This window comes from Microtus pennsylvanicus, chromosome 10 (assembly GCF_037038515.1).
Source record: "Microtus pennsylvanicus isolate mMicPen1 chromosome 10, mMicPen1.hap1, whole genome shotgun sequence".
Taxonomy (NCBI): Eukaryota; Metazoa; Chordata; class Mammalia; order Rodentia; family Cricetidae; genus Microtus; species Microtus pennsylvanicus.
In genome coordinates, this window is record NC_134588.1 from 48,719,158 (window position 1) to 48,736,038 (window position 16,881).

The window sequence follows — 16,881 nt, forward strand, 5'->3', positions numbered from 1 at the left end:
TTGCAAGATTAATGTAATCATTTTCTGATACAGTTACAGACCCAAGAGGCAGTGCATCCCACAAACGTAATTTAAAGTTTCAATTATTAACTCAAGAAATTTTATTACTGCATCTAATTCTTCATAGCCAGTTTTTTAGTGCCTCCTTTACTATATAATATCTTGAAACACTTTAAGTATAAAACACTGAACAGAACAAAAATTTCTTATTAACAATGCCACGGGAAAATCTAGTCCCTCTCTGTATTACTACTATTCTTTTATCTTTTAAGATATTTTTAAAAGTGTGAGTGTGCATGTGCACTCATGTGTACAAGCAAGTGAACATGAGTAAGGGCACCTGTAGGATTCTGAGCCTTTGGATCCCCTGGAGCTGGGTGAACTATGGAGGGTAGGAAGCAAACGGGCTCTTTATAAGAGCAGCACAAGCGTCAGCCACTCACTATCTTTCCAGCCCCTCCATTATTCTTGTGATGGTTCCTGCTGCATCCTTAGGAAGAGCAGTAGAGCTAGATCAAATGAGCACATCAGAATCGTGAGTGTGAGAAAAGAAATCCGTAACACTCAATTTTTTGATCATAGAAGATAGCATGGAGGCACATCATCTCCATTATTATATACACATGTAAATGGTAGGAGTGTATATGAGAGCTACTTTAAAATGACTAATGTGTGTATGTATACATATGTATTGCTTAGAAATACAGCTTTGTGTTTAGTTTAATAAAATATATTTAGCAATGGAAAAAATGAGAATTACTACAGAATTTTATGCCTAGGAGATGGCAGTATTGTCAGTGGCTTAGCATTAAAAGGATAAAATAATGTATTTTCTATGAATAAATTCTGAACTTAATAGTTTAATATTTTCATCAACACTTTAGTAAAATAACATTCATTTGACATCTAATCTGAAAATAGAAGAAAACTAAATCTGTAAAGAAAATAATTACTAGTAAAATGGAAACATGATCAGAATTACAAAATGACAACTATACGGTACATATGAGAAGAGAAACAATATGCACAAATTTGAAGGTGTGTGTAGGGGGAAATGGAGTATAGTTTATTATTGGAGAGTCTAACGTGCTTCGCATGAGGAAATACATGGAAAGTTTTTCACTTCACATAAAAACAAAAGTAGAACAAATTGAAGACTAGCAACAATTTGTGTGAGTTTAGTGACTAAGCCGATGAGGAAAGATTGAAGTGAGACTCATTCTGTCATGCCAGGAATACTCACAGATCACACACTGTGCAGAACTGTGACAGATTCTGGAGATTTGTCTGTAGGAAGCTTAGAGCCCTGAAAAGAGGGGAACTAACCCCAGACAAGGTGGTTGCTTCCCAAGAAGGTGACCTGAACTACATGATCCCAGACTAAATAATAATTTTTAAAAAAATCACCAAAACTCTCAGAAATTCATCTCCTTTAATACATAGCCAAGCTTATAAAAAGACCATTTCCAAAAGCCAAACAAGCACAGCTTTAGAACAAAAATTACCCATCTCAGTACCCACAGGATGCCATCTCAGACGCACCGGTCACTCTCAGAGTAGACTTAAAATCTTGTGCTCACCAACGGAGTTGACAGGAAAGGTTGTCTCAGCCTGTGCTGGAAGTCCAGGGGTAGTGGTGGAAGTGGGAAGTTTGCACATCTTACAGATTTTCAACTTCCCCAAGCTAAGAAATCAACCGACTGTCCTCAGACTGCTGGTACCTCTGTAGTACGTGCCTGTAGCAAAGGCAAAAATCACCCCAGACCATCAGCAGTGAGCACAGTACTAAATTTCTCACAGATAAAGCTCCATTGAGCTCCTGACCCCAAATTATAAAGCACCCAGAAGTAGTGTACATGAAGAATGTTAGCCAGCACACCTCACACTTACCCTCATCTCATCCCCGAACTCATATAGGGACTGTGGGTCTAATTAAAATGCTCAGATAATACCGGGCTGGAGAGATGGCTAGGCAGTTAAGAGCACTGGCTGCTCTTCCAAAGGACCCAGGTTTGATTCCTAAAACCCACATGGTGACTCACAGCCATCTGCAACTTCATTTCTGACACTTCCTTGTGGCCTCTGTAGGCACTGTACACACGTGGTGCACAGACATACACCCAGGCAAAACTCATAAACACAAGATATCTTTTTTTAAGTACATATATACCAAAGAGACTTGTAAAGCACAGGAGAAGAGCGTGGCATTGTCTGAAGAGTTCGGGGATAAGTTTTATGCCAAGCAAAGAGCATTTACAGCCATGCAGTCCAGTGGGAATTGCTACTACTAGGAACTGGCAGCCAGAAAATTGAGAAAAAGATGGGCAAGGCTTGGATCATATAGGATATTCTGTATTAGTCAAGATTCTCAGGAAGATGGCATTTGTCTAGGGAGTATTTATTGTTGGCTAACCTAAAAAGTGTGAGGAGAGGGAGGGAGGGAGGGAGGGAGGGAGGGAGGGAGGGAGGGAGGGAGGGAGGGAGGGAGGGAGGGAGGAATAGTTAAAAGGAAGGACTGGACCTGGAAGTGTCTCTCCAGCCTGCCAGTTCCCCAAATAATCATTCAGAGGCTTAATATTAAACTATTTGGCCACTTAACTCAGGCTTATTACTAACTAGTTTTTACATCCTAAATTAACCTATTTCTATTAATGCCACATGGTTGTGGCATTACCTCACATCTTGCTTCTCTCGCAGCTGCTGGCATTTTTCTGCCTGTATCTCTGCTTAGATTTCCTGCCAGGCTCTATGTCCTCGTCTATTGTCCAAATCAGCTTCTGTATTAACCAATGGTAATAAATCATATTCACAGCATATGGAGAGACATTCCACATCATTTCTCCTTTCTGTCTAATCAAAAAGGAAGATTTTTTTAACTTTAACATAGTAAAATTATATATAATAAAAACAGTTATCAAGCAAGAATTATAGTTACAATATTTAGTATATTTGTATTTGGCAAAATTAAAGAAAATATTCTATCATCTATCCTATCTTTTTGAGTTATCTAATTTTTCTTTTATCATAACCAAGGAAAACTATAATTATAACTATCTAGTCTTCAACTTTATCAAGACCCCAGAAGGATATATTACCTAAGTAAATGGGAAGTGCATTGTAAGCAACTTCCAAAACTTCAGAAATAACAGAGATATCTGACTGCCTGGACAGTTACCTAAAGTTCTTTTGTATGCATTGGGACATCCATCTTCAGCCTATAGTCAGAGAGTATCCGGCAGACTTCCCAGTGAAGCAGGAAATTTGAAACTGTCCGCCTACATTGGCAGTTTGTCAGTCATTTTCTATTGTGTCCTGTAGAATATCTGGCAGACTCTTCTATGAAACAGGAACCCTGAAGGACTGCCCCAACCTGTTTTGGCAAGCTCACCTTCTACAATGCCCACAGTCCTCTTTGAAGTAATTGGTGCTGCCAGGAGCAGACATTTCTCACTGTCAAGAAAAGTCTAAGTTCTTAAAACATTCTAAATGCCATATTCTGTAGATCTTTGAAGTGTTTGAAGATTGCCTATCTGAAATATCTCAGTATTACCTTGAAAATCTAACTAACCTGACTGTAATTTTGACTATTATAGATGGCTATTTGTATTTCTTAACTATACCTTTTTAAATGAGCTATATAAACATAATACCTTAAACAAGAATAAAATATACATATAGTATATAGTATATTAAAATTGACCTTAAATTTGTATCAGTAAGCCAAAATTCATACCAATATAATTATTTATTTCTGTGCCATATCCTCCTTTTTTGTTAGAAAGACATTTGACTATAACATTAATTATTTATAATCATCCCCCTTTAAATGAAAACAAACATTTATAAACAATATTTTGGGAATTTGAGCGTAGTTTTTTATACTACTTCCTGCTGATTTGGGTTGCTGGTAATCTTTTTGAGGATCCTGAAAAAATTTATAATTACAGTTAAATCTTGGCTGTAGTGGTCTGTGAGGCTGCATCATCTCAGTTGTTTTGAAGCTGTTTTGGCTACTGTTTCCATTGGAGACCTCAGGGGGTCTTGCTCGATCAAACCATATTAACCTGGAAGGAATCCACAGCTTCTTGTCTTCTGTGGAAACTTTTCCAAAGCAACATATCCTTAGACCCAAATTTTGAAGTCAGGATACCTTTATGTTGGTTTAACTTAACAGCCCTTACAATCAAATGTCTTTCTGCAGTAAGGTCATTAACAGTCAAAATATTCAAAGAAAGCACAATAATCCAAACTTTCTGTGTATTTTTCATCTTTACATGGCTTATTTCTTTTATATTATTTTTACTATCTCTTTAAAGCCTTTTTTTAAAAAAAATCTATTCCTTTCTTTAACTGCCTATACCCATTTTCTTTTTTTCTTAAACGTACATACATTTTTTAAACACACTGCGACCCATTTAGAGATTTATTTTGTCTGAATCTGTCCTTACCGCATATCTGTATTTCTTTTTTGATCACTGCTTTAAACTGTTAAGCAGGCATGGCTAAAACCAGAGCCTCTTTGCCTGTTGGTCCCATCATGTTCAACTTTCCAACATGGCAGAGGTACGTGTATACCGCCCCAACTCTGGGAAGCAGTGGATCCACACCACCACCAAGTAACTTGCAGCACACTGCCCACAAACCCCATTCAAGTGCTCCATGGAATGACCTCCCAAAATGGCTGCCCATGCGGCCAGCATGCACCAGGAAGCCATCTTTTAATGGAGTCACGCATCTGCTCACCACCAGCAAACAGAGCCTATCTCAAAAACTGCATGTACAAGAAGCTGTTTCTGAGTCTGTGTTTGTGTGTCTAGAATCCTTTTTTTAAGCTTTCTTAGGTTTTATATTGATGTGTGTGCCACACATTGGCACCATTTGTAAATGAAAGTTTCTCTTCCACCATTCAGATGCTTAATATTAATTACAAACTGTTTGACCAATTAGCTCAGGCTTGTTATTAACTAGCTTTTACTTCTTAAATTAACCCATTTCTATCTATATTTTACCACGAGGCTTGTGACTTGTTACCACACATCTTTCTTCTCCGGAGGCTGCTGCTGTCTTCCCAACTCCCCCTTATTTTTCCCTGTATCTTGGATTTTCCACTTGGCTCTATCCAGCCAAATCAGCTTCTTTACTTATCAATGGTAATCATGTTCACAACATACAGAGAGACATCACAGAACCACAGGCTGCTTATCATACCGCTGCCCGGCTCTTTCATGGTAATACCCTTCTCTCTTACTGCAGTTTTCCCAAAGTGAGCTTTGCCACTTGCTCATATCCTTTAATTGTTTACCTATAGGAAAATCATACAGTGAAATTTATTGTTTATGCTTTGCATTTGAGATAGGGCCTCTTTTAGCCAAGACTGGCCTTTAATATGCCATATAGCCAAAGATGACCCAAACACCTGACCCTCCTGCCTCCACTGCCCAAGTGCTGGGATTACAAGCGTATGCCACCACACCCAGTTAAAGTTTATCGTTTTAATCACTTTTAACAGTCTGGTGCATTGGCATTAAGTACATTAACTCTGCTGGCAGCCATCACCATAACCTATCTCTAGAACTTTTTTTCCCAAAGTGAAATTGTACCCACTAAACACTAACTCCCAGGGTTCCCTCCCTCCTCACCCCACTTTCTTTCCCTTGGAATCTGAGCACCTTAGAGACCTCTAAGTATAAGCAGAACTGCCTGTCTCCTTCAGTGCTGCTCTGATGTCACTATGCTTTTCAATTGGCTCGGGGAAAAGGACCTTCCTTATTAGACTTCTGTCCCTCGCTCCATTGGAAATCCTTGAGAGACTACTCTTAGGAATGGTTTGGTAATGTGCTTGCTTTCAGAACAGGATGACAGGTGCTGTTTACTAAGCTGGGTTACATGCCATCCTAGCATCTTCCCCAATTCCCTGCTTTTTCGATGTCCAAAACAGTGCCCAGCACCATTCCTGTCTCACTCTGCTTTGTTTTCTTCCAGAGCACTCGTAGGGGAGGGGTGTTGTCTTGCTATATTACCTAAACTAGTCTTAAGTTTGTGGGCTTAAACAGTTCTCTTGCCTCAACTTCCTAGGTGGCTAAGGCCACAGGTGTACATCACCATCTTGAGCTCATTGATTGTTGATAAATCTATTTATTTGCTTATTGGTTTCTCCACCATCAGAATATGAGATTACACTCGGGGCCTTTTCTGTCTCATTTACTTGTGTTCCCAGTGCCTAGAACAGGACCTGCACCATATTAGGATCTCCGTGCATATTTTTAATTAATTAGAAATTGGACTCGAGCTACCTATTTACATTCATTGGTAAAAGTGATTAAAAGAAATTAATTCTCGATCCCAAGTGAGGATAAGGAATTAGAAATTAAGAGGGACAGAACTCTTGATATGCATGAGCACAGTAATTAAACATGAAAGTTTTCCCAAATAGGAAGAGAATGTTCTCTCTTTTTAAAAATCCCTAGGGTGTGTGTGTGTGTGTGTGTGTGTGTGTGTGTGTGTGTGTGTGTGTGTATGTTTTGGAACAGGGTCTCACTATCTAACCTGGCTGGCATGGAGCTCACTATGTAGACAGAACTGACCTCAAATTCACGGAGATCCGCCTGCCTCTGGTTCGTGAGTGCTGGGATTAAAGGCATGCACCCCCAAACCTGACATACTCCCAGTTTTTTTTGAGACAGAATCTTGTCATGAAGTCCAGACTCATTTGATATTCACTGTGTGGCCCAGACTGACCCTGACTCTATAGCTGCCTTCCGGCTTCAGCCTCCCAAGTGCTGGAGTTGCAGTTTTATGCCACCCTGTCCAACTGAGAACTATAATTTTTAAGGATGAATAATTGTGGAAAATATAATGATAGGGGAGAAAACAGTAGAGTCCTAAGACTGTAGTAGACTCAAGCCCTTTCTGGAATCACTTTGTTTGTTGGACATTTGTACCGAGACTGTAGACATGAGTATAAGCCCATCTGGCCAATCACATCTACATACATTTTTACTGTCTAACACTGTAAACTAGCAAGGTAGATTTGGGTCTTAGCCATTTTGGACAGTTTTGCTCTTTCCAGTTACCCAGACTAAATTCTCTAGAGCGAGACTCATAGTGCCAGGCTACCTACATCGACACCACTCTGACCCTGTTCATAGCTCTCCTCCCTCTCTCCCTTAAGCTTGGAAGCAGAGTGGGTAAAAGGGGAGGGGGCAGAATCTGTACCTCAAAACTACATTAGCTGTGCCTCTGTTGTCATTAAAAAACAACATAACCAAAGTATCTTATAGAAGAAAGAATTTATTTGGGCTTATGGTTCCAGAGGGTAAGAGCCCATCATGGGGGTGGGGCAGCAGAGCAAGCTTACCGCAACTGAACAGGACACTGAGAGCTCACATAATTCACTGTAATAAGTGTGAAACAGAAAGCATACAGTGTAAAGACTATCTCAAAGCCCACCTCCAATGCTGTACTTCCCCCATCGAGGCTGCACCAATGGAGGTCCAAGTGTTCTAAAATGCCTGAAACTATAGGGGACATTTTCAACTCAGACCGCCCCAATGGCTGTCTGTGCTCCCTTTTTTGGGGTACTACCTACTATCTTTTATTTTCCTTAAATTTTATTTTCTTTATAATTGTTGATGGGCCACTGTGGCACCCAGCCAAATGTACCCTATCTACCCCCTTCCCAGTTACTTGTTTTCCTATTTTCTTTCTCACTCACCTACATGCACCTCACCTCTGAAATCTATGAGAAGCACAATCCCCAGTAGGAAAACAAACTACATTGCCTCATGCTTGCTCCCCTGCCTCCATCAGCTGCCATTCCTGACAGGCTTCGAGGTGTTAAGAATGACTTTTTTTTCTTTCTCCCTGTCCAAATCAGAAAATAATTTCTCTGTGGCAGCTTCTTGCTTTTTGTTTGGAAGATGAACTAGAGATGCCCTTAGCGTCTGGAGCCAGTCCACCCCCACATTAAGTGGGGAAACAGATGCAGGGGACTCATGAGCAGTTTGATACTAGTTCAGCCATCGTTCTTCATTACAGTAGCCGAACAGTGGCGGTACCCAGGCTCTGCATACAGGGTAACTACTAAATCCCCGTTTTCTGCTTTCTACTCTTGGTTTGAGGTAACACTGCTTAGAAGGTCTGCTCTATTGTTTTACATCTATATTTAGAATAGCTTGGTATTAAAGAAAAAGCTAGAATGTTGTAATTTCCTGGGTAAACAAACTATGGGAAGTCTTGTTCTTAACTACTGGAGCTTTGTATTCTTTGAAATCACCTATCTTTATGATGATTGATCTGGTCCAGAAGCCTAGAGTCTTTTAAAAGCATTTGGAATCTTTTAAAAGACATTTAAAAGTTATTAACCCTTATCAAAAGTGACAGATTACTTAAATTTGGGGGCACGCTTAGAAATCAGCATCTAATAGTATCCAAGGTAAATGCTGTGTGATAGGTTTTCTGTATCGAATGCAGTAGCAAAGCCGCCACATTGCCTGGGTTCTCTGTAGATCTTTATCTTCGCCTCTGCTGTAGCTGTCGCCGTGAACTTGTTACAGTTCTCCAAGGTAAGAACTTGATCTGAAGAGGTGCAGCGAAGTGAGGACTGATCCTGTGTCTGATGAACCTGTAGAACTTTGGAGTCCTGTAGGTTTGCAATAGTTTGTATACTTAACCATACTTACAGACCTTTTCTAAAGTGTATCATTTGTGTTCTTTTATAGGACAATGAAGGTCAGACAGCTCTTCATTATGGTAAGCTATTCATGATTATTGGTCATATTTGAACATGTTGTCTGTCTAGCCCTATGTGGTAGAGCCAGTAGAACTGCAAGAACTGTCATCAGCAATAGAGGCTCCTCCACCCACTGCTGAACACTCATTAAGTCATTCTTGGTTCTGTCAGGAGCAAACAGGATGCTATTCTTTGTTATTGTGGAATCCTTTGTTATTGTAGAATCTAATCTCTCCCCTATTTATAAAAGAAAACAAAACTGCCGGGCGGTGGTGGCGCACGCCTCTAATCCCAGCACTCAGGAGGCAGAGGCAGGCGGATCTCTGTGAGTTCGAGACCAGCCTGGTCTACAAGAGCTAGTTCCAGGACAGGCTCCAAAGCCACAGAGAAACCCTGTCTCGAAAAAACCAAAAAAAAAAAAAAAAAGAAAAGAAAGAAAGAAAAGAAAAAAAAAAGAAAACAAAACTAAAAACAACAGAACTTTCCTGAGGCTGGGAGATGGATCAGTTGGTAAAGTGCTGACTATGCAAGCATAAGGACCCAGGTTCATATCCCCAGCACCCACATGAAAGCCAGGCATAATGACATGCATCTGAGCCCTGGGCAAAGGCAGAAAGATCTTAGGGGCTTCATTGGCCATCCGGGCTAACCAAAAATGGTAAGTTTAATAGAGGAAGACACACAACGTTGACCTCTGACCTCCACATGCACATGCATACACCACACATAAATAAGAAATGCTTCTTTAATGAACTCCTAACCTGCAGTTTTACTATTTTAAGTTTTAGTTGCTCACAGTCAATTCCAGCCCAGAAATGTGAAATATTGTGAAAATTGTAGAAATAGACAATTAATAGATTTTAGTTTACTTGCTGTTCTCAGTCACGTGAGGAAGTCTCATGCCATCCTTGCCCCTTGAGTCTAGGACATGACTCATGTCTTTGTCTGATACTACTCATGCAATAGTCACTTTGGAGTGTCGCAGTTACCAGAGCAGCTCATCACCGTGCTTGTGTCCAAATGACCCTTTGTTAGCAGCCTAACAACTAGGTCGTGATACCTGCATCATTTGCCTCCTTTATCTTAGAACATGGACATTGAGTCATCTCGTGTCAGCACAAGAATTGTGAGCACTGGAAAATAAAATGTTTTCTAGAGAGAGTATATTTCTGTATCTCATTACTTGCTGTTGTTACTCTCTTGCCATATTTTACTATGTGTAGAAAAATAAAAAGCAATGTAAACATATATATACTGTGTATGTGTATACATGCTCCTGTGTGTGCATGTAGTGTATTGCTTGGTCCTATCTTCAGTTTCTTGAATTTTTTTCACCCAGGTAAAAGGAGACTAGTATAACTAAATAAAGAAAACAAATTTGATTTTTAACTCATTTTCTCTACTAAATAATTATCTTTACTTCAACAATCTATAAAATAGAATGAAAATGATCTGTAAGGTAGAAATAATAAAATGATCTTAAAGAACTATTAAATAAATTCAGTGAAATAAAAAAATATTAAGGTGTTTCATAAATTATAAAATACTAGCAAATAGAATTCAGAAATTCAGTTTGTATGTGATTATTGTTGAATTAAAGACAGTCATCAATGTCTAAATCAGGGTAAGGGTCAGCCACTTCAGTCACTTCAGAAAGCAACACACAGGCTACTTTGCCAGTCTAGACAGTGCTGGGCTAGGATTAGTTCCAAAGGGCTCGGATGCCCTCTATCACCTTTGTGTACAGCTGAGCATTTGTTTGGGTGCTGTGGGCATCACTGGATCACCTGGAAGTCTCTATTGTTCTGCTAGCTGTTTGTAGCTCGTGTAAATCAGCCTGATCATGACAACTGAAATGTCTACAGATGCCTGCCCCAACTCATTTATGAGTTTACCTGTTATTATCTGCATAGTAAAACTAGCAGGAAAAAAGGAAATCTGTGAGTCCATTTTATTTTTTAACATAAATGCCAAAATCCTAAGGAAAATATTGCCAAATGAAACCCATCATTGCACTTTAGACAGAAAAATATGTCACAGTCAAGTTGAGTTCATCCCAGAAATTGAAGGTGTAACATTTTAGAATTTATTAGTATGATTTTCTATAGTTTCAAGTTAGGTGAGATATACCTAATTCAGTAATTCAGCTGTATAAGGAGCTTGTGAAACAAGTCAGTCCTCAATTTAAAAAGTTCAGACCTCATATGTTAAGGCAGACTTGTGCTTGACATTCTAGCGCCCTGCTGACTCTGCACTGCAGAGGCCACTCAGTTCACTGAACTCAGTTACACCTGATGACATAGGGACCGCCGCTCAGGCTAGGGATGGAAATGGAAGAAGCTAATTCATCTAAAGTGCTTAGGACATTGTCTGATACCTGCTGTGTATGCATAAAATGTTAGCAGCTTTTATTGTTTTTTGATAAAATCCTTGGATAAACTAGAACCCTACATTAGGGTTGTAGCATTAGCAGATAGCATTCTTGTAACACATCCACCATCAAAAGAAGGTCCATAAGAGAAAGCCGTAGAGCAACAATGTTTCCTTGTATGACTGGAATGTAGCTAGTTTAAATGGGAAGGTGATTCTACCAAGTTTGCATCAAGATAGTAGGATGGCAAAGCAAAAATGGACAAAAAGCATTAAAGAAATTAAAATACTACATTAACAGTGGAGATTGCTGTCACCTGATACAAACGCAAAGGGAAAAGAGGCTCCAAGAAGATATGAAGCCCCAAGTATAATAGCAGGTGTGACCCAGATGGAGAGTGAATAAAGCACCCGGTGCTGCCCTCTGGCCTCCACATGTGCAAACACATGCATACATGTTCACCTCATGCACATGAGCACACATATAATCATACACATACATGCAGCTCACTCATGCACACATACACACGTACAACCATGTATACGCCAGCCCCCACACATACAGTGTATTGGTACTTTTCTATTGCTGTGATAAAACACCATGACCAAGGCAACTTACAGAAGAAAGTTTATTTTAGGCTTATAGTTCCAGAGGATTAGAGTCCTTAAGGGTGGAGCAGAGGCGGCAGGCATCTGGAGCAGCAGCTAAGCGTTTACATCTCCAACCATTAGCAGAAGCAGAGAGGGCTAATTCAGATGCACAAGTCTCTGAACCTCAGAGCCCACCCCAATGACACACACCTTCTAACCCTCCCCAAATAACCAACTGGGGGCCAAGTATGCAAATGCCAAAGACTTGTGAGGAACACCTCACACGTGTGTACACACACACACATGCCTGCATGCATGTGTGCATATGTACGTATACACACATACAATCATATATGAGCTTGTACATTTGGAGGCCAGAGGACAACAGTCATTCTCCACCTGCACACACAATCATGTACACACATGTGTATATACATATGCACACACAATCATGTGCACATGCACATAGAGATATGCTGGTGATGCATATCTATAGTTCAGTCTCTATAGACCGAGGAAGAGTATCTCAAATTCAAGGCCATCGTAGGCAGCATAATGAAATCACCTCTAGATAAACATGTGAGAGGTCCAGAGGTGACCAGCATGAGAAAGCTGACGTCACTGCAGAAGACTACAGTGTATCAGTTTATGGTCATCACACAATCTAGTGAGAAAACTGCAGACCCATGAATTGCTCTCCTGCTGAAATGTGTGTTTCTCTGTTAAGGTACTGGTATGTGGAAAGGGCATATGTATGAGTATTTCCAGAAAGAAGTTAAGAATGATGAACTTAAAATGTTGGGGGATTGCCCTTCAATAGGAACCGGTTTGTTGCTTGTATCCAGGTCCTATTCAGGACACAAAGGAATGCACTTTAGGATAGCAGAACGTCCTATGCAGATGTGGAAATTATTAAAACTGCTTTTTATCCACATGATTTGGAAATTGCATAGAAAGCTTATCTTATAGATTTATCATCATTCCAAACATAACTTATTTAGGAATGCCTTTCTACCAAAAGAAAATTTAGAGTCAATTTCATTCACATTATAGGAATTGGGAATTAAAAGAAAAACAAATCTTGCTGTGTTCAGTATTTCTTGATTTCATTTTTGCAAATATGGATAAATTCAATTGTGAAAAATTAAAGATATATACATATATATCTTAAAGTTTTACAAACATATATGTTGCTTATTCCCTACATAGTACATTTTGAGTTCTGGTATTGTTTTCATATTAGTTGATTCAAGTATGCTTTGTTTTCAAGTGAGAGCCCATTAGATTCTCTCAGCACGTATTATATTTTTTCATTTAAAAAATTTACAAAATATAGACAGAAATCTTTAATAAATAAATAAAAATTTACAAAATAAACATGTTTTTTATGAAAAAATATATGAAAAAGATTTGACTTAGTATAACAGTACAAAGTAGAAAAACAGATTATCTACTTCAGACCAGTGTCTAGTTGGAGGTGGGGAGCTCCACTTTGAACAAATTTAAAGTTCAAATTTATATTCTTGGTTGGGAGATCATCAACTAAGAAACTAAAGTAAGTGTGCTAGTCAGCTTTGCTCTCTTCTACCTCACTGACAGAAGTGTATATTACACTTGCCGTTCCCCCACCCGTGTGTGTACTGGTGTATAGTGTGTGTGTATAGATGTTCATAGTGTATTGCAGGCAGGTGTACAGTCTGTGTACAGGTATACAGTAATCCACAGGTTACAGTGTGTGTGTGCAGATGTAGTTGTAGATGGTCTTTTTCTGTTCTGCCAGCCAGCTCCCAAATAACCACATGGAACTTTTTTTTTTTTTGAGACATACTAAAAAAGTTCAACCAATAGCTTGGTTGTTTTTAGCCAGCCCCAATATTCTCTCTGCCATGAAAGTCCTGCCCAGCTATTGGTCATTCAGCTTTTTATTAAGCCAATCTGAGTGGCAAATCTTCATATCTTCATAGTGTACAAAAGATTATCCCATAACCTTTTCCCCTTTTTATCTAAATAAAGGTATAAGTCAGTTATCAGGTAAGAATTTGGTACAGTGTCCAATCCATTTGTATTGGGAATATTTGGAGAAAGTACTCCATTACTTATTCCATCTTGATTAGTCCAAAGTTCTGTACCTAATTTATCTTCTATCATAACTAAGGAAAACTGCAGCTATAACTACCTAGTCTTCAACTCCATCAAAGACCCCAGAAGAATATAATATTACCTGAGTGAGGGGCTGGAGAGATGGCTCAGAGGTTAAGAGCACTAGCTGCTCTTCCAGAGGTCCTGAGTTCAATTCCCAGCAACCACATGGTGGCTCACAACCATCTGTACTGAGATCTGGCGCCCTCCTCTGGCGTGCAGGCATACATCGAGGCAGAATGTTGTATACATAATAAATAAATAAATCTTTAAAAAAAAATATTACCTGAGTGAATAGAAAGTACAGTGGAAACCATTTCAGTGGAAACCATTTCCAAATCTAGAAATGACAGATATTTGGCTAGCTGGACAGTTACCCAAGGTTTATCTGCAACATTGGGGCATCCAATCTTTGGCCTACAGGCCTAGAATATCTGGCAGACTCTTCTGTGAAGCAGGAATTTTGAAAGGCTGTCATGCCTTGTTTTGGCAAAGTTCAGTAGTCACTTTCCTGTGTGTTTTGCTTGTCCAGTTTGTACAGCATAATGTCAGCAGGTGAGGCAAGGACTTTTTTTTTTTTTTTTTTTGCCCAATGGCTAACCTTGCCACAGTAAAAGCAAACTCTCTATGGAGTTTCCTTAGTGTTCATCATCTCTGAAATAGATTTCTGCTGCCAGGAGCAGACATGTCTCATTGTCATGAAAAGCCTTGGGTTATTAAGCCTCTTAAATCCCATATTCTATAGATCTTTTAAATATTTGAATATCATATATCTAAATATATCTGTTTAACCTTGAAAACATACCTAATCTGACTTCAAGTTTGATTATTATAGATAACTACTAACCTGTATTTCTTAATTATACATTACATTTTAAATGAGCTGCATAAGAACAGTACCCTGAGAAAGAGTAGAAACATACATTCAGTATAGCAAAAATAACTTCAATTTGAATCAATATACCAAAATCCATACAATACAAAATATTTGAGACTAGTAGTTTTTTTTAGTTTGAAAGATAGATAAAATAATCTACCCTTTTATTCTATCCTTTCTCTGTCCCCTTCCTTTTTTTTCTTTTTAGAATGGGATCCCTAAATCTAATCTCCTTTGTTTAGCTTTTTTCCTGACCATGACCAACAACTTGTAACCAACCACCCCTAAACAATGACAAACATCCATAACCCACTGAATAATCAAAAAACTGTCTACCCTGTCTCTTGGAAATGTGGGCATTGTGTTCTCTAGACTGCTTCCTGTTGTCTGGGGGTGATGAAATCTTTGAGGGACCCTGAAAAAGTTTAAGATAGTGATCAAGTTCTGGGGGAGCTAGCTGTTCCCCACTCTAAGTGTGATGGGATAATACAAGGCTTATCTAATGTTCTGGCTGAAGCCACCTATAAGGCTGGGTAATCTCAGTCTTGAAGCTGTTCTGGATGCAGAACCAAAGGAAACTGCAACAAAAGCATTCAGAGAGGCTGGATCACCTGGCCACCCACTTTCAGTGATGTCTGGTCCCCTCGTTCTGAAGACACACAAACTTTCAAAGGTAACATACATATCTACATTAACACAGGTATGGACTATGTGGTATGCACAAGTCAGTGAAAGATGGTTTTTGTTTGTTTTATGCTTGAGTAGGTGAAATATCTGTCGCCTGTCTTGTAGTTTTCTAGGTTTATTTCTTATGTCTGTACCTAGGATTTTCAGGGGGTCTCCCCATCAAATCTGATCTCTATCAATTGAATGAATCCACAGCCCTTTGTTTTCTTTGGAAATAAAGGCCATAACCTCTTCCCCAACATAACACATTTTACTTCCATTTTGAATTTAGTAGTTTTTATAACCCAGTGTCTCTCAGTAGCTACTGTTTACTCATCAGCATTCAAAAAATTTAAAATCAATACAGCACCATATAGCATTCAGACTCCCTGTATATTTTTCATCTCTACACAATTTATTCTTTTATTTTACTTCTCTCTTTAGAGACTTTATTTTATTATTTTTAAACTATTTTTATGACTGTCTATACCCTTTTTCTCTTATTTTTCTTAAGCCTACACACATTGTTAAATACATTGTAATTGTTTAGAAGTTTTTTCCATCCGAATCTGTAGGTGAACACGAATAGAGTAGTCCCACACTAGCTCAGAATTGAGTATAATCAAAGGTTCTTTATTAGGGGGCAGACTCACAGATCACAGTCCCGCATGAATGGGAAACAGGAACTAAATCCAGCAGCCAAGAGAGAGTAAGCAAACAAAAGGCACTTTGGTACCCAAGGCCAGGCCTACCTGGTCCTGCATCTCATTGGCTGAAGGAGTTTCCCTAGCAGCTTACTGTTTGTATATCTGTAACCTTTTCTGTCTACATTAGTGAAAACTCAAATGGCCATGCAGCAAGGCTCATGGCATGCTGGTGGCTCAAGCTCATAGGCAGCAGCTGGACACAGCTTTGTACTCTATCCTGCACGAGAGACTGTGAGGCTAGGATACGCCACATTTGGCTCTGATTTTGTGTTTGAAACCTTTTTTTAAGCCTTCTCAGGTCTTATGTGGATATACATAGCCCCACATTGGACACCATTTGTAGAGTCTTCTTCTGTCCTGCCAGCTAGCTCCCAAATAACCACATGGAGTCTTCTTATTAATTAAGAAAACATGGCTGATAGCTTAGACTTGTTTTTAGCTAGCTCTAATAACTTAAATTAGCCCATTTCTATTCATCTGTGTGCTGCCCCAAGGCTCGTTTATCTCATCTACTTCCCACCCTGCTTGTTCTTCGTCTCATGGTGTTTCCTCGCAACTCCACCCTTCTTCTCAGTGTTCCCTCTGCCCTGAAATCCTGCCTAGTTATTGGCCATTCAGCTTTTTATTAAACCAATCCAAGTGACAAATCTTCACAGTGTTCAAAAAGATTATTCAACAACATACAGTGTGTGTAAAAAGTGTACAGTATTCTACAGGTGTCTAGTATATGTGTACAGCTGTGTAGTGTGTATGTGCATTGTATTACAGGAGTACAGTATATCTACAACTATACAGTGTGT

At 39.2% G+C, this 16,881-nt stretch overlaps 1 protein-coding gene across 1 annotated transcript in view; it reads left to right on the top strand.

The window, feature by feature from the left end:
• Window positions 1-16,881, top strand: part of Acbd6 (acyl-CoA binding domain containing 6) — a 146,203-nt gene that overhangs the window by 118,685 nt on the left and 10,637 nt on the right. Inside the window, exon 7 of the mRNA XM_075988291.1 lies at window positions 8,721-8,751. Coding sequence (XP_075844406.1) covers window positions 8,721-8,751 — 31 coding nt within the window. The remainder of the gene's footprint in view (window positions 1-8,720; window positions 8,752-16,881) is intronic.